Source organism: Triturus cristatus, chromosome 3_2 (assembly GCF_964204655.1).
Source record: "Triturus cristatus chromosome 3_2, aTriCri1.1, whole genome shotgun sequence".
NCBI lineage: Eukaryota > Metazoa > Chordata > Amphibia > Caudata > Salamandridae > Triturus > Triturus cristatus.
In genome coordinates this window covers 916,461,227-916,480,570 of record NC_140584.1, presented here as the reverse complement: position 1 = coordinate 916,480,570, position 19,344 = coordinate 916,461,227, and the positions used below count along the sequence as shown (strand labels likewise).

Sequence of the window (19,344 nt, the reverse complement as noted above, 5' to 3'; positions counted from 1 at the left end):
TACTCATGTGTACTAGCGCTGTTTTATGGACTGCCGGGGGGACATACACCGAGACAATATTGAATACCCTACCTTCCCATATGCCTGATATGGCCATGAAGCGGCTGTATACATCTGTTTGGGTTTTGTCTACTAGAAGTGGAAAGTTATTGCGTAGGAGCAAGCATGTCCCTCTGGATCCGGGAGTGAAACCGGAGTGTGAAATCAATTTATATCCCCATCTGTTGAGTGCTTTGCAGGTGTGTTCAATTAGGTTTAGTTTCTTGTAGAAGGACCACATCCGGCTGATGACGCTTAATGTATTGGAGGACTATACCCCTTTTTATTTTATTTTATCCCCCAGTGCCAGAAGAGCAGTTTCAATGATTTCTCAGTCTTCCCTTTTTATGTCATGGTTAGGGGAAGTATTGGTTCGTGTTTCGGACTGTATCTGTTGTTTAGCTATAGGGGTTATGCATTCAGGGTGTCATAGTCAGCGCCTGGGTGATGCCGTATGTGGGCGCCAATGGTGCTTCGTCTGCATTTTAAGTAAAAAGCTTTCTAGCTGGCATTCCATGTTAACCCAGCCAGTACAAAAACTATTTGAAATAACAGGACTACCTTCCCCCTCCCTGTCTCCCTGCATGACGGTGAGTAAATTTCCAGCTCCCCCAATATTGCAGAGTGTCTGTCGGCCTCCCACCCCCTGTCGGTAGGACTGTGGACCTAGTTGTCTCGCCCACGGTCCCCACCTATATGCATTGTTAAGGCACAATGTAATACATTACAGTTCACAGCATATTTCTTCTTGTTGCTGGTTCGATATTCCGCTGAGTGAGTACTTGGATGATGGGCGCTTTGCAGTTTGTGTGTCTCTAGAGTGGAGTTGGATTGGATTGTCAAGGACTTGATTAGCTTGTAGGAGCTGTTAACATGCAGCGTTCACTTAGGACTTATACTCTTTCCGTACTATTCTGAGTTCTGCCATTCAAATGTTGTGTCTCTTCCTTGGTAAGGTCAGTCTTTGCCTGTGGCTTCCACGTTTGTCGCCTGTGTTTATCATTGTTTCCTTTATCTCCAAGTCTTCGCCAGCCATCCAGCCTGTCCCATACCTCCTCTGGGGTATCGAAGAACAATGCTTTGCCCTCTGCTTCTACTCGCAACTTGGCTGGGAACAGCATGGTACATTTCAAGTTTTTGGCCCTAAGGGCCTTTTTCACTTCCAGAAAGCTGCGTCTCTGTTTCGCTTCTCAGAGGGTAAAGTCTGGAAAAAAGTGATAGTACTATTTTCATATTTGATTGGCGGAGCGCCGCGGGCAGTTTATAGGACATTGTCTCTGTCTCTGATGTTAAAGACCCGGACTAGTAGTGGTCTAGGTGGTGCACCTGGTTTAGGTCGACCTCCTGGAACTCGGTGTGCTCTTTCGATAGAAAAGTAATTGGAGAGGTTACGTGGTTTTAAATAGTTTGTAATCAACTATTCTACTAATAAGTCTGCTGAATGGCCCTCCGCTCTTTCATGGACTCCGAGAATTCAGATATTATTTTGCTTCGACCTGCCTTCGTAGTCATCCAGTTGTGCAATAAGTTGCTTGCTAGTACCTAGTAGTTCCAGGACTTGTTTCTGGAGCGTTAAAGTGCTTGTTACGAGCAATTGCATGTTTTCTTTTACCTCTTTGACTCTAGCGTCCATGTTTCAGAGATCGGCTCGGATAAGAGGGACTTCTGTTGAGGCTGAGCCTATACGTGATTCAAGGGAAGTACGCACCTTGGGGATGACTGCCATTATATCATGTAAAGTGAGTTTGCCTTGGTCCACTGTTTCCTGGACTTCTGGTTCTGTGGACTCTATCTGGTTACTGACACACTTGATTCTTTTGCCATGATAATCTGTAAAAATGTTTTTTTTTTTTTGCAACAATCTTTGAGATATTGCACGATACAGCGTAATAAACAGCACTTCGTAATGTAAATTGTGGCAATATACAAACCCACCCCCCCCCCCACCCTACATCGCACCCCAACCGCGATGAGGTAATCATCCCACCCCCACATTCCTTACATGTTTAAAAACACAGCTATCAAAGTCATAACAGAGAGTTCAATCAAGTACTGACCACGTCAACGTCTTTTAGCTCCGTCCACCATCAAGTTCCAATCTGTCTCGTAAAAAGAAAATTTGCAACAAGGAACACCCTCTCCCCCAGCAGCTAACTCCCCCAGACTCTGTTTACAGGGCCACCCCACATGTCCAGTCCCAAGTGGTGGTCAAGTTACCCCCCAGGGCGATCGGCACATCCAGGCGTTATGGCGAATACTTCCCCGGGTACCAGCCTACGGCCCTCAAACTCAGGCTTCAATCCCCCCTCCCCTTCCCACCTCCAATGTGTCGTCAACTGTCGCCTCTACTTCCCCCTCTCCCTGAGCCAACAAATACGCAGTTAAGGGACCCCATATGTCCCGGGGACGCGATCTCGTAGGAAGTAGGTCCGCATATCCATGTAGTTGCTCCTGCCATGTAGTCATTGAATTAACCCAGTCCTTAAACTTGGGGGCCCGCCCCCTACCCCACTTGCTCGCCACTTGCCTCCTGGCTAATAACAGGCCCATGGCGAGGAATTTCTTGTACTTAGTAGTAGTAGTGTTAATCAGTCCTAAAAGAGCGATCATGGGGCACGGCTGCATCGGAGTCCCTATCATGCTTTAAAGGCCCTTAAACGTCTCTTCCCAGAACTCGGCCACCCTCCGGCAACTCCATGCCAGATGTACAAAGTCCGCCCCTGCCATCCCGCAGCGCAAACACCTATCATTATCTCGGAGCCCAAATCTGTGCAATTTAGTAGGGGTGTAGTATAAAGTAGATAAGGCGCAGCCTGCTGTTGCCAGTAACTGCCACTGTCTGTCTGCAACTGAATTCCCATTGTTCATCTGTCAGTGGAACAGCTAAATCTGCATCCCACTCACCCCGGGCACGGCAGGGGGCGGACTGTGACTCCTCCTGTTGGTGTTTATATAAGAGCGATATAACATGACGGGGGGGGTGACGTCTGCAAAAGCGCGTGCAAAGGAGAAAATATGACTGGCTCCGCGGGGAAGTCAGGGGTCACCGCCTTTAGGGTTTGGCGCAATCGAACATACAGAAACGTCTCCAGCACGGTTGGGACATACTCCCCAAAAAACTGTTCTCTCGTGCGGAATCGCCCCGCCAAATATAAGTCTCCCCAAGTATAATATCTCAGGCTATCTAACATTCTCCGACAAGCCCCTTCCTCCGTCACTGGTAGCGCAGGGTTCCGTGCCAAGACCACCCTGGGCGAATACATTACCGAGGATCCTGAACGGCGGGCCATTCGTCGCCAAGCGCGTATAGGGCAGTCCACCGTAGATGGGTCTCGCGTTTGCTCCCTCCCCGCAACAAAGAGGTTGCCAGTCGGGGGTGTAGGGGCCATATAGCCATCCTCAATCGCTTAGTGAGGCATAAAGAGTGGCGGATGGAACCAGTAAGTAGCAAAGTGTGCTTGTGCACAGTAATAATATGATTCAAAATCGGGAACTTCAAACCCCCCTTGGTGGTATGGTAGCATAAGCGTGGCCATGTTGAGACGTGCCTGCCTCCCCCCCAAATGAGTCGTGTGAGTTGTGTTCTTAGTGTACTAAAAAAAAAACGCCCTGGATGATATGGGATGTTAACAAATAAGTATAGTAATTTCGGCAGCAGCACCATCTTGATCAATGATATCCTCCCGGCCATAGATAGGGGGAGTCGTAGCCATTTGGTAATATTGCCAGTGATCGTATCCATAGCTGTCCCATAATTTAGCCGCATGTATACCTCCTTATCTCTAGAGATATGAATACCCAAGTATTTCAGGTCTTCCGATTCCCACCTCAAGGGGTAATCCATAGGGAATAAGGCCGTCGCGTCAGTCAGGGGAAAAACTGCAGATTTCGACCAATTGATTTGGACCCCCGATATGACTCCAAATTTAGTTAATACCAGTAATATAGGGTTGAGGTTATCTTGAGGCCGTTTTACATACAGCGTCATGTCGTCCGCGTATAGAGAAATGAGCAGTTATCTGGAGGGATATATCAGTGCTTTGTCATTATGATGCTGGCGAAGTGTCGCCGCTAAGGGTTCAAAGGCGAGAGCAAACAAAATGGGGGACAGTGGGCATCCCTGACGCGTGCCCCTGGAGATTGCGAAGGGTAGAGACCTAGCCCCATTCAACAGGACAGACGCCACCGGGTTGCCGTAGAGTAGTTTAATCCAGTTCAATAGAGTGTACGGCATTCCCATACGCTCCAACACGCCCAGCAAGTAGTCCCATTCCAGGGAGTCGAATGCTTTAGTGGCGTCGAGAAAGACTGCCACTGCTGGGCAAGCAGGATCTAGGTCTTGCACCACTGCAGCTAGCGTCCGCAGGTTATGCGATGTGGCGCGGTTCGGGACGAATCCCGCCTGATCTGGGAGAACCAGACGCTGCATCAACAGACCCAGTCGAGTGGCCAGCACCTTAGCTAGTATTTTAGTATCACAATTTAGCAACGACAAGGGGCGATAGGAATCGCATGACATTGGGGGCTTCCCTGGTTTCAGCAACGAGGTTATTAAGGCCTCACGCATTGTCCTAGGCAGACCACCCTCTTCTAATGCTGTATAGAAAACATCTTTCAGAATGGGGGCGAGTATGTGGGCATAGGTTTTATAGAATTCTATAGGTAGCCCATCGGACCCGGGTGCCTTACCTGACTGCATCTGCATGATGGCTTCTGTAATTTCATCGAGTTCCAATTCCAAATTCAGGAATTTTTGCTGATTTTCCCCCAACCAGGCTAGTGCAGTATCCTCAAGGTACTCGTTCAATTGGAGTGGGGTGCCTCGCTGAGATGTATAAAGTGCCTTATAATAGTCCCGGAAGGTGGACAGCTGGTCCGGGTGGACAGCTGGTCCGGAAGATTCCGGTATACCTGCCCCTGACTATCCTGTATCTCCGTGATATAATTGGAGAACCGGGGAGGGCATATCGCCGTAGCCAGTGCTTTCCCCGGCCTATCTCCTTCCCCATAACGTCTGGCCATGTGCGGTTTTCTTCTAAATTTAAGCTCCCTATCTGCCAGGACGCCAAATTCCGTCAGCTTGGTACGGATGGCAGCATTGATCCTATCCCCTCCCAAGCCCTTGCCAGCCTCATGTTCCAGTGCTTTCAGCTCATTCTCCAGCTTGGAGAGGTCCCCACGCAGTGCTTTGAGAATGCCACCCCCTTTAGACAAGCACCACCCCCTGACCGTAACCTTAAAGGCCTCCCATACAGTGGTCACACTAGAGACCGATTGGAGATTTCGCTCAAAAAATTCCTTGATGTCGTGTTCCAGTTCCGTTTTAAACACAGTGTCCTGTAAATGTAGAGGGTTAAGTCGCCAGCTATTATACAGGGAGTGTTGCAGTGGGATCTGTAGTGTTGCTACTACCGGTGAATGATCGGAATAGGTCCGTGCTAAGTGGGTCACTTCCTGCAACCAATGTGCCATCCCGACAGACAGGAACAGATAATCTAATCTGGCCCATGAGGAATGCACCGCCGAATAGTGGGTACCCTCCCGCTGCCCAGGGTTCAGGTGCCTCCAGGAGTCTAGCAGCCGACCATCTTTCATAATGTCATTCAGTATCTGGTGCATACGTGTAAAGTGTGCTGGGTTAGTACGAGATCTATCTAAACTCGGCTGTAACACAGTGTTAAAGTCTCCACCCCATATTATGTATGTCGTTCCTATCTCCTGAATCTTGTTCCATAACCTAGTCAATGTGTTAGGGTCGTCCATGTTAGGCCCGTAATAGTTTGCGAACAGTACGTAATGAGAGTGTAGTCTCCCCCAAAGCAAACAGAACCTGCCGCCACCATCCGCCTCCACGCCGCCCAGGGAGAAAGGCACCCCTCGTTTCACCAGAATAGCCACTCCTCTGGAATAGGTGGAGTAACACGAAAAGCAGCGGTGCGCCGCCCATCGCGAGGCAAACAGTGGTGTGCTACCGGGGCCAAGGTGAGTCTCTTGTAGCATGGCTACCTCAATGTGATGCCGATCTAAGTACCCAAGTACCTGCCTTTTCTTTCTGGGGTTATTCAGGCCTTGGACATTCCACGTTGCAGTCCTTAATCTATGGAAATCCCTTGTGGTGTCCGTCAGAACTCAGTTTAGAACATCCCGTATCTATAGCCGTATTCAAGTGCGTCTCACTGTGTAACATCAAATAACTGATACCCAAGTGTCCCCCATCAACTCCCACATCGGCAACCCCAACCAGCCGTGCATAGATACCCACCCCACCCCAACATCTGCCAATGTCTTACATTGACTGTCCCTCAATGTCAAAGAATTAGGGAATGGCCACATGGGGAACGCTCAGGCCCACGACCTCCCTCCTCCCGCCTTACTCTCACCCAACCACTGCCCCACCTGGTAGTGGGCAGTTGTCCTGGGGCGGCAGGGAGGTGCCAAACGGGGCTTCAGTCTGGAGAGCAGAAGAAACAAGGAAAACAGAATACATCACCAATTGCAGGCCCATCAGTCACACCAAATCGTCCAGGAGGGTCGTTGGTAAGCCCAGGCCCCGGGGAGGCCTCAGTCCGGGTCCGACAGGGGGGAGTGTGACCCAGAACGGGCTTGTGCTCCCGGTCCTCCGGAAGTCTCCCGCCGATTGCGCTTAAGGTACTCCTCCACCTGCTGCGGACTCAGGAAGATATGTTGCGTGCCCTTATGCGTGATCTTCAATCTTGCCGGGTAAAGCATTGCGTATGGAATATCCTGCGCTTGGAGCTTCTTTTTGACGGCGACGAATTTGCGCCGGGCGTCTTGGACCGTCGGGGTGAAATCAGGGTAAAAGGCCAAGGCTGTATTTTCATAGTTCACTTGCTTTTTGTCCCGTGCCAGCCGGAGGACCGCATCTCTGTCTCGGTAGTTCAAAAACCGAGCTATTACAGGACGCGGCGGAGAGCCCGGAGGCGGACGAGCTCCCAATGATCTGTGTGCTCTTTCCACTGTTATGTGCGCGGAAGAGGAGTCTTTGCCAAACAGCTCCACCACCAACTTTTCGATGAAGTCCTCCATGCGGCCAACATTCGTGGACTCCACCAGGCCAAGAATGCGGACGTTGTTCCGTCGGGAACGAGCTTCCAAATCTTCGTTTTTGTCTGCAATAATCCGCAAGAGTTTATCCATTTGCGTCATATGCCCTTGGCTGGTCGCCGCTCCGTCCTCAAGGTGGGAGATCCTGGTCTCGGCTTCCTTTATCCACTCCTCGTGTTGGTCCAATTTGTGCACCACTGTATCTATGCGCTCATTCATCGTGTCTATCTTGGCGCCAATAGATGCAAGGCTATGCTTCATGTCCAATAGGAGGGTCTTCCATTCCTCCTCCGGCGCATCGGATCCAGTGCTCTCCCGTGAGGTAGACCGTGGCTTTTGGCGCGCCCCAAAGGGCAATTTGGACTGTTTTGCGTCTGTTTTCCCCATTGCACAGTATGGTAGGATGCGCAGGGAGGCGGCACTTCAAGCCCCAATGCTCCCCCAGGTGGGCGCAGGAAAGATTCGGTATGTTGCGCAGCAGTTGGCGCCTGTACCTTCAGTATGCCGTGGGTACTAGTGAATACAAAGCATCCGCGCTCCCTTTTGCGATGTCAGGGCCTCCAGGACTATTGTTGCGCTGCGGGGCACTCCAATGATCACAGGGCGGGGGCTTTCCTCGCCCAATATCTCTCAGCCCGGCAGTCCTGCCCTGTCGCTGCGCCAGTGTCCAGCCGAGGCCCAGGGTGCTGTAGTCGCATAAATGGCCGATCAGATGTCACAGCAGCGCCTCCCCGGTTGGGAGCGTCTCTCTGCCCAGAAAGCCCCAGCCAGTTACAACAGCCGCCAAGGATTGCAGGCCCTCACACGCTACCGGGAGCTGCAGATCCGGACCGCCAGCACAATAGTGCTTTCTCCAGCCCCCAGGCGCTGAGGGATCGGCAGCAGCAGCCCGTATGCTCCCCACCGTTCAGGCACTCCACACCTCATGCACGTGAGCCGGGACCGGCAGGACGCGGCGAGGAAGGGCGCCGCTCCGTCTCAGCGAGCACTAACTCCGGCCCCCTCACCTCCAGCTCCGAGTCCTCCAGCCTCCGCCACGCTCAATCGTGTGGGACGCCGCGCTGCAGGAGGCAGCGCCCGCTGCACCAGCAGATCCCGATCAGGGCTCCCGGCCGATCCCCCGGCCTCAATCCGCCGCCTCAGGGTCTCCCGCTGCGCTGTGCCACCAATCCGCAGCTAGTGGCCGCGCGATCAGCTCAGTCAGTGTTGGGCGTTCGATCGCCGGCCGTTAGTCTCCGCGCACTAGGCCCCTCATTAGTTTCGGCGGTGTAACACCAGAACGCTGCTCCTTCGGCCAGGAGACGCCACACCGTTAGATGCAGCAGCGGTTCCACTGCCCGGTGATGCGATGAGACATAGGTTTCTTCGCCTTAGGATAGGGTTAAAGTGTAGAGTCCCGTTCGGCCAGGCAGGAGCCTTACAGGCGTGCGGCCATGTTGGTCGTGCGCCACCTAGCGCCCCGATAATCTGTAAAATTTAAGCTAGTTTGGAATGCACTCCCCCTTGCCACCCGTCATTGTGTTCATGAATGTGGCTCTTGTGTTCTATGCTTTCTAGGTCATCGGCTACTAGCCACCACCTGCCTAGGCGGTTTCCTCTGGTGGGCCTTCTTGCTTATGGGCCTGCGGTTCTTGTTCTGTGCCACGTACGTGCTGCTCACTTTTCACAAAGGGAAGGAGTACTAAACGTTGTGGCGAGTATTATTTGGCAGCTTTAGGTATAGTCGTTAGCTGAGGCCGTTTAATATTGTTTGTTGCTTTTACTATGTCTGTTTCTTCGGTGCAGCCTAGTTTGTTGCGAGGTGGTTAGGCCAAGCAGAGTTAATCTATTTACTTGACCTTATTCCTGTTTGTTTGTGCTTTTTATGTGGTAGCGGCATCTCCCCTACATTCTATAAGCCGCATTTTCGTCGAGTTCCTTCCTTGTCACGGACCCCCGGGCAGCGGTAAACCAACCCTCCTATTCCCTCACGTGATAGCATCCCCAGGGCTCTGGGCCGACGTGCTGGCTAATGAAATCCTTTTTCTGCTCGTTTTCTTAATGGCAGGACGCTCCGGCTCGGCGGATATCTCGCTGCTCTCCCCCAGATCGCTGCGGCCAAACGGCTTGTGTGTTCCTATTGCTTAGTTGTCTTTCGCCCCCTCTCTAGTCGGCTCCACAAAGCAGGCTGCTTCCTGTTATGCATTACCTCGTGGGGTGGGGGGAGGAGATGTGTCGCGGTGGATCGGCCCCATTCTTGTCGTGTTCATGTTCCCCTGGGCTCTAGTCCGGAGCACTTTGTGAGGGAAGCCTTCCTCTGCTCACTGTCTTGCGGACAGAGTGCCCAAGCTTGATGGGTATGTTGATGCAGTTGAACGTCTCGCACCTCTCGGATGTCTCATCGTCCTCCTCCCTCTTTCTAGTTGGCTCCGTGATGCGGAGCTGCTTCGCGCCAAGTCGTTTACCTCTTGGAATGGAGGTGTAGCAGGGGTGTCTGTCCGAGTTTTGTTGCGCAGAGTTGGTTTGGAGGTCGGGTGAGTGCTGCCGCTCGCCCTGTCCATTCAGGCTGGCTTTCCTTTTTAGGTCTCGCCTGACCCAGCGCATGCGCTGGTCTGGCGAGACTTATTGAGAGGGCTCAAAAAAGTGCTACCAGGCCAGCCTAGACCAACAGTACATGTGCGCGGGCGCGCGCGCCATGCTTTTCCGCAATTACTTTCACTTTCACGGCCGCTTTGATGTTTGATCACGATCACTTTCGCGGCCGCACGGCCGCTTGTTTATCTTTGTAACAACATTATACCATATGCCCATTGCCATCCCTCCCTTCATCCCTCTCACACACACACAGGCACGCGCGCGCACACACACACACAGACACACACACACACACAAACACACAGAGGCACATGTGCACACATACAACTTTGCATGTTCACTCCTACATTTAGAGAGTTGCTGTCCCGAGGTTGCAGATGGCAAATGCTGACGCCCCGTCTACAAGCCCAAGTGTTGCAAAATGATTGCATGTTTTTATGTGTTAATTTCGCTATGTCCGGCTGCAAGTGTTTCCGCGTGCGGTTTAATCACATGCATAAATACCGATCAGTGAAACTGCATATGATATATTTGCATGCTATAACACACCCAAAACTACTGAGCATCAACTAGCTTGTTTATCTTTGTGTCCCTATTTCTTGCCCGTGAGCCAGGAAGGATTCCTCCTCGTCAGCTCGTTGTGAAGCTTGACACCCCTTCTGTATCACAGTGCAGGCCGAGCTTGTCTTTAGTGATTCTTTCAAGAGAGACGCTCACAATATGATCCCAAAAACTTCTTCTTAATGACTATGCACAAGTACATTATTAGAAGAAAATGTTAATGTTTTTGTTTACTATTAATAGAAATAAATAGACCAATTTAACCTCTTCTATGCCCATGACGAGATAGTCTTGTCATGGAGCGCGGTTGCGCTGTGCCCATGACAAGACTATCTCGTCATGGACCCCGCCCGCTAATGAAAGGCCCGGCACAGGAGGGGGAAAGGGCGGGGCACTCAAGGGGTTAAACAATATTTTGCCTGGTAACTACTTTTTTCGAGACAAAATCAATTAAGACATTTTCCACCCAGGGACGACTATCTCTAAACATACATATTTGTGATTCTTAATATTTTTTTCTTCTGCTGTATATTGATATTAATTTGCATAGTAGGAAAGCATACATGTGCGTTCAATGAACACCTAAATATATAAATCGTAATGAATCACGCAAGAGCGGGTTCTTCTCTGCCTCTGTAGTATTTAGGTTCCTATCATGCAAGCGCTCTCTCGCCACCCTGCATAAAGTAGGGGAGCCAAAAATACCCTTCCCAGAGCTGACTCACAAGAAACATGCATTATGGGCAGGTACAAATTGATAATATAGAGGCAGGCGTAACAGATCAACCACATTAAAACATCAGCTACTTCGACCCTCAGCTCAATCACTTTCTGAAAAATAAATTGCAAGCTGGATTATATTTGACAATCTTGAAACAGGAGCCTTCCTGAAATATCATTACTGCGGCTAATTCCATCTCGCAGTTTCAAAAATATAATCCATACCAACCTCTAAACACTGTAGTGCAGTTCTGCAACAAATACACACTGAAGCACTCTTACGCAATAAGTAGTGAGTGATGGCAAGTTGCATATTTTATTGCAAATACGTTATTAAATAATGGCACAATGGTACAATGTCAACCAGTCTACATTTATCACATTTCACTTGGGAGATGGGAAGAACTTGGCAGTCTGGCTTCAGCTCTCCTTCCAGCTCGCTCAGACGTTTGCAGATACCGGCCTTGGTGAGGCTGCAGTCAGGGCCATTAGACAGAGATGCTTCTCACTGTGAGCTCTTCGACGTTAGGGCTCTCGCTAGCAACATATTTGCCAATATCGGGCAGATAGGCATTTGCTTGAATGATCATCCCACATTGGTAAGACTGATCTTTTCAACTGTTTGTTTTCACGCCACATCATTCTGCGTGTTGTGTTCTAGCAACATGGTCTTGCTGACATGGAGGGTTCTAACAGCCCTGCTTAGGGAGTTTGAGATAACCCAAGCCACACAAATGAGTGTGGGTGTAGCTAACTCCTAGACAGTGTTTTGCATGTCAGACCTAGACCCAGTTTTACAACAAGCATTGGCATAGCCAATAGGTCTCGCCTTTGGGACCTTATAAGTGTTTAGCAATGCAACAGTTGCATAACTAAATACTTATAAGATCACAAAAGCGAGACCTTTTGGCTATGCCAATGCTTGTTTATTTTACTGTAACAGTGAATCTGCTAACTTACCTCGGATCACACAGTGTGTTGAACAGGGGAAGTGTGACACAAAATAGCACAACTCACTCAGAGAAAGAGTTTGTGCAGAGAGGTGGTGTGAATGTAGGTGCATCTCAGCAGTTATCTATCATTAGTGCATTACACTTATATTTATATTCATTATTATATATTTTTCGATCTTTTATTTTTTATTATTTCTCCAGCTGTCTGGGCAATGCCTGCTGTCTTTGGGCTAGGTGGCACCTTGTCAACTAGAACATAAAAAATTATGTGTGTGTGCCACTTTGTGTTGATGTCACATTTGTCAGTAAGTGTCTTCCGGGATGCACAGTACACTAAAGATTCCCCTGCTTAGAAGCATTGGCACTGTCCAATTAAAAGAGTGGTAGCCATGCTAAGAGGTGATAGTTCTTTCAATGAAAAAAATGCATGGTCTATTCAGAAGTGGTGGTTCAAATAGGGTTGTGATGAAATAGGTTCCTACATTTTATTTTAATTAGGCAACTGCCTTACATCTCTGCTCCTGATAATCTCCCTTCTATTATGGTAAGTTCTCAGAGTAAATGGTTTACATTTCTAATGAGAGTATGATAAATATGTACTTCAGGGACACCATCCTAACTTCTGTTTTTGTGAACAGCTAGGTCACTGCCATTATCTGCACTTTTCACTCCTCTCTGTTGCACACCCCAGCTCTGACAGCTTGCTGTGCTGTTGGCATCGTACACAGTCCGTGCTGCTCTGCCTGCTGAGAATATGAGGCAGTGATGCCAGCCATGCCTGTGTGTGTGTGTGTGTGCGGGCCCATGGCTGCATCCCTATGTGTTTAGAGATGCTTTTAAAACCTGTTCATATACAGTTTAAAATGTATTATTTATTCTACAGTGTCCCAGAGTTCCCAAAGATGCATAAAATAAGTCCTCTTTTAGAAATAATTTAAATTCTAACCATAATGTATATCAACAGTTTCCCTCAGGTTCCAAAAGTACATGAAATAAGTCACCCAGTTAAGAAGAATTTAAATTCTAATCATAACAAATGGCACTGTAGTCCATTTTACATTTTGTTTTGGAGAGAAGTATGGAAATCAGAATATACAAACAGTAGCTTGTAAATTTTAGTCCTTTCCTAGCAGAGTTAATAAATTACTCCATCGCCCTGATGGAGGTGTCCGATGCCAAATTATGAAATGTCCACTGGCACCTCAGACATTTCAAGCATTGACAGGCAACTCCGTCGGAAAAAAACAAACAGGAGGAAGGACACTGAGCACTCTTAAGTACCCCTTACCACCAGGTTTTTCCTGGTGGCGACAGACATTGAAAAACAGCTGCTTGTTGGCCCATTTAAATTAGGCGGGTGAACATATAGCCAAACCTTTCATGGCCCTTACTCCGTCATGCCCTCTAAAGAAAATGACCACAGCGGAGTCAAACTTTAGTCTGCCCGAATTTAAATCAGTCAGCAATCTTGGCAGGGAGGGAACGCCATCACCGTTGGAAACGAGTTCCCTCTTTGGCAAGTTATAAATCAGACCCACAGTCTTTTCCATTTACAGATGGACTGCACATTTAAAGGCTAAATGGCCCCTGCCTTGAAATCCTGCGCTACGTTCCCTAAGTGGAGAAACAACAACTCTGGCTTCATTAAACAAATTCCCTTACTCTGAATTTTACAAGTGGCCGGTTTGGCTTTTCTGCAGTATCCATGTGTCTCATTCCTAAACACTGGTTGCCATCCTGTTACTGTTTCCTCATTTGTTTTGGTTGGGATGGACTTACTCTGTTAATGATTCTTTGATGTGAAGAAGTTTTCCTCATGGTATATTTTATTGGATTTGTAAAAAAACGACTCTATTCTCAATGATAACTTCAGGACAGCAATCCGTATATTCTGTGGTAGTGAAAACAAATTAAAACAACTGCCTGTACAGGGCCTGATAGGATTCTGAAGCTGCCAGTCAAACATCGCCAGCCTATCTGGCTTCAGTTTTCTAATCACCTTTTCTGTCTTCCTTCAAAAAGGAAAGTGTTCACAAAATCTAGTCTTAACATTCTTGTTTTACACTAGTGACCTTTTTAATTTGAATTGATTTCTTTTTAAATGAAAACACCAAGAAAACGTCAATTTAGCCTGTGGAGAGGCTTTTGTATTTAACATATATGACTTCAGTGAACATTCCCATTGTGGGATTAGAGGGGAAGAAAATGTCAATTTCCATCATGGGAACCTTCATTAAATTCACAAACAGCTCAGTCCTTTCCTAGTGATTACATCAGAATGGTAATCCGTATACATTATGTATCTTATAGTTGCCTTAAATGAACGAAAGTAACTGCCAGTACAGGGCATGATGGGATTCTGAAGTGCCTGGTTGCGTTAAAGTCTCAATATCAAGCTTCAACTTTTGGAAAGTACTACCTATCGGGCTCCATTTCCTAAATGTCTTTTTCTGAATTACTTTAATATGAAAAGGTAGCAGAAATCTAACTTCGACCCCCTTTTTTACTCCAGTGACATTTTTAATTTGTTAGATGAATAACTTGACGATGTTATGTCAATAGCGCCTGTGGACAGGCTTGTATATTCAATGCATAATGCTTCAAGGAACATTTCCATTATTGGTGAGCAAGATTACAAGTAAGTGTATTTGCCCTGTTTTCCTTTGCTTTCTTTCTTATATTCCTTGAAACTGTTTTACATGATCAAGTAACAACTTTGTGTAAGAAGTTCCAAAGGTTATGTCTAATCAGACCACATCCTGCCACAAAGACCAGGAAACACCAATAAGCAGAATTAAAAGCAATTTATTTTCTCCAATGTATAGCCAAAAGGAAAGAAATAACAGAAAAGGAAGCAGATAATAAAACGTTTGGAATCTTGACTAAATACGCCTTGACAGAGCGTGACTCCAGAAGTGATATGGAAGATAATGAATTCATCCCAGCTATTCCCAGTACCTACAAGAAAGATTACTGGCCGATAAGAGAATGGCACAGTGGACAGAACAAATATACAATTGGTGAAGAATACGATCAAATTGTGACTGAAGTGGATGATACTGACTTGGAGAACCTTTTCCGAAGTTTTGCAGGTAAATCTACTCTACCGGGTATCAAATAATTTGTGTATTTGGCTATTTGTCAAATAGTTTGTGCATTTTGCTTATTTATAAACTGCTGTTAAATGTTTCTGTATGTAGATGTACCAATATTTATTTCAATGCAAGATAATTCATTTATTTTCCCTTCACAATTCTTTTTTTCTTAAGTATCCCCAAGAACTTGTCAAACAAGTGGAGATGCCTGTAATTAATGACACTGCTGTAGATAAATGGGGCTGCTTAGCTTCTACTCCCAGTTTGTTTTCCCTCCCAAAGGCACTTCTATTTTGAATCTGATTAACTTTGTTAAAATAATTCATATATATTTTTTCTAGAGGATTTCGCTCATGGTGAGCAGGAAGCCTCTGTGAGTCAGCATGAGCCCTGTAAACTGGACTCTCTCCTTGGTGGGAAGCCAATGCAACTCCTTCAGATGATGCTGGATATGACTTTATTTTTACTCTTTCAATAGAAGTCGAGCTGCAACATTCTGAATTAATTGTAGTCTTCTCAGTTAGTATGCTGGCAGGCCCCAAATCAAGTGTTTGCATTGTCCATATGGAATGTGACCAGGGCACAAACTATCGTTTTCTGATACTGCTCAGGTAGCAGATGCAAACATTTTTTTAATGATTTTAGAAGACCAAAGCAGACACACACAGCACCATTGACATGAGCACAAAAACAATGTTCTGTTATCAAATTGTACTCCAAGGTTCAGCACTACAGACGAGGGGACAGGAGGAAGTGGGACCTGACTAGGCTAACAAATGCCACCCCACAACTGGGTAGGAGTTGAAGAACCAAGACCTTAAGGGCCTGGCGGCGCAGGGTATGCCTTAATCTCCTGAGTTCACCTGCTTTGTCGAACAGAGACACGAGACACTCCGTTAGGCGTAGAAGATAGGGTTTATTAGCTGCAGCTAAGTACAGTTGTCCCAGAAGTACACTCGGTATGTTCTTAGGAGACTGCCACTTTACATCGTGGCACACAATCTTTTATAACATACATATTCACAAAGAACACTCCCAATGCATACAGGGTCAACCAATGAGAAGAATGTGAAAACAAGATATTAAGTAACTCAAATAAGCCCCTCTCCCAACTGTGTTTGTCACCCTTCCCCACAAGATAATCAGTGGTAGTGTTTATAAGTCGACTTGCAGGTGGCAGGACACATTTGTATGGCCCAGAGGACAGTTGTGAAATGAGAGAATACGAGTAAAGAATAGCGAAGGTCAGAGGATAAGATAAAGTCAGGAAAGAATGGTGCGAACCAACAGATAGTTGAAACAGGGATCAGTCAGACCAGACGAGGATTAGTGGAGTCGGCCGGACCCTGACACCAGCTATAAACAGAGGCAGGAGGTTATTTGACACGTTGCAGTAGGATGAGGGAAAACAACACTTCGTTCACCGTGCCGCCTAAGTGAGGGCAACACAAAATGGCAGAAAGACACAAAATGGTGGCTAAATACGAACGAGATCGGAAACTGAATTACCTCAGACCCTCCTTTTGCCATTACTCAGGCAAGACACACAGACTCATTTTAATCTGAGTCGACGTCAATGGCCATGAGGTCATCAAGCTGTTGCCGCAACATCATTTTAATGCTCTCCGTCTTCCGTGGCACAGTTCTTGGGACACACATAGTGGAACAAAGACCACAGATGGCGGGGCCACACTGCATACAGAGACAACAGGAAAAAAAGATGGCCAAAACCACTCCAAGGAATGTTAATACCTTCCATCCCCATTTGGACAGTAATCCCCAAAACCATTCCAACAAAGACCAATCTCATTCGTCCTGATGAATCGACTCGGAGATCACATGTAATTTGGAGATGGCTTGGTATACCGAAGGGGCGTCATCAGGTATATAAATGCAATAGCTAGATCCGATCAATTTACAAACTCCACCACGATCTGCAAGAATAACATCCAAAGCAATCCGGTTCTGCAATGTAATGAGACGATCCGCTTGAAGTTCAGCTGTGAGATTACTCAAGGCTCCCACAGTGACATCTATGGTAGTCTCAACAACACAAACCAATTGTCTCATGTTTCTACTGTTGGCCATTGGGCCCCAAAAAGGAAGAAATCCTTTAAGGAAATCACCTCCCTCTTGTCCTGCCGTGTCTTTAGAATCAATAAACCCTCTGCCATATCTGTTTCTGTGATTTCCCGAAGGAGCAGTGCATGTAGGGGGGAAGAAGAAAGGCTACATAGCACGTTCCTGAAAAATCCGTTGGTAGCCACGTGTAGGCTCTATCGTGGCAGACAAAATACGGGCCCTGGGATGGCACTAACGGTGGTGAATTCTGAGATGTGTGAATGTATGTATGGGAACAAACACTCTTTCCTTGTCCAGTGTCAGTAGTCTGGCCATTTATTTGTAAACAAAAGTTACCTCGATGAGGCACAGTCCAAATTGGTGGAGATTTTCCCTGTTTAATCCTATCTGTAAGGCTAGTGGCGTAACGAGTCACGTTCCAAGCATCATATGCCCGTTTTTCATCAACAGGAACCTTACCATTCTCCACAATTCTAGCCATAGCCACTATTCCTTTTATCAGAGAACTATGACTAAAATCTTGTCCACTACCATATGAACCAGCTGGACGTCTAAATCGGTTCTGATATGCATTTGAAAACATTACAAAATAGGCCCATGCGGAACCTTCATAAGAAAATGGAAGGGCTAAATTTGACATCCCTTTGTCTGTGGTATGAGGCATAAGTCCACACACCCAACAGTCGTATGTGTTGACTACCAATTGGTGTTGATGCAATAACTGGACAAATGAATTGTTAAAATATTCTGATCTCCTGATTAGTTCATGTTGGGGAAGCGTATATAATTGGTGTGGGGAGATAGTAGAGTGAAAAGGCAAAGAAATAGAAGTAGGAACAGATTTGTGCTGCATAACATGAACAATCCAACCTATACAAGCCAATATGATACTAGAAAACATAAGAACACACAACGTTATGCCACATTGACTGTACACTAATTTACAATATTTCTTTTTCATCTCTTCCTTCATATTATTCTTTCCCAATTTGACATCCATCTTCTAAAATTGTTGCTCACGGCAATCTTCCTTACTCACTTGGCTGTGATTATTAGCCGTCCTATGACACTGCAAGTCCTGGGGGCCTAGCCACTATACAGGTCACGAACCAAGACTCTTACCGTGCCCCTGCAACCTGGACAGATGATACATGTCACGAAAGAGATGAAAATTTCAGGTGTCCTTGACCAGTCTAGGCTTTAAATTATATCGAGTTCTGTTCAGTACAGTTTGGTCCTGAAATAGTGTCTGTGGATCTGTAGTGTTCAATCGGAGATGTGGCGGTACTGCTTCTTGTAAAACGTCGTCATCTTCTTTTTCAGACCGAGCTCCATCTAGGTGTGCACTACTGAAAGGTACAAACCGAGGGACCCTTTCGCCCTCAAAATCACCTAAACCCTTACGGACCCACTGGTCAAAAGGCAAGGGTAAGGGCACCTTTTTGCAGTGCACTCCATGGATCCAGTTCTTTTTCCCTTCGACCTTCACTGCTGTACGTGTTACTAGAAGAACCTGTCGAGGCGCCCTCCAACGAGGTTCCAAATTCCTTGTCCTCTGAAAAGTTTTCACACAGACCCAGTCTCCCGGTTGGATAGAATGACCTGGGTCTCTGGAGGCCTCTGGTAAAGCGTCTCGAACCTGTTGGTGGAGAACACGTAATTTAGTGGTGAGGTCATGCAAGTAATCAATCAGCATTGGATACTGTATGTCAGAATACTTTTTAGGGCGAGGGACTCCCCAAACATTAGCCGGGCGCCCAAAAACAACCTCGTATGGGCTGAGTCCCAAACGAGAATTTACAGCTGTTCTAGTGGATAGGAGAGCCAAAGGTAAAGCATCGGGCCAGGCAAGTCCTGTGCTAGCCTGTACCTTTGCAAGCTTAAGTTTGAGAGTGCCGTTATAGCACTCTACCAAACCCGCTGATTGGGGATGGTTCGCCGCATGGAATTTTTTGACGATACCAAGACCGGCACACACCTTTTTCATAATTTGGCCCACAAATTCACTTCCATTGTCACTCCAGACAATGCGCGGCAAACCAAACCTAGGGAAGAACTCTTTCAGAAGAACTTTGGCAGTGGACAAAGCAGTGTTGTCTTTCAGGGGGTAGGCTTCTATCCATCTGGAGAAGGCACACACCACCACCAAAACATATTTGAGATTGTTGCATCGTTCCATGTGAATATAATCAATTTGCAACACCTCAAAAGGATATGTTGGGGGAGCAAAATGACCTGCTGGAGTTGGGGTTCCC

At 47.1% G+C, this 19,344-nt stretch overlaps 1 protein-coding gene across 1 annotated transcript in view; it reads left to right on the top strand.

Annotated features, from left to right (window-relative positions):
- TEX14 (testis expressed 14, intercellular bridge forming factor) overlaps positions 1-19,344 on the top strand; it is a 1,549,829-nt gene that overhangs the window by 997,789 nt on the left and 532,696 nt on the right. Inside the window, exon 17 of the mRNA XM_085647123.1 lies at positions 14,738-15,004. Within this exon, the coding sequence (XP_085503249.1) occupies positions 14,738-15,004 (267 nt within the window). The remainder of the gene's footprint in view (positions 1-14,737; positions 15,005-19,344) is intronic.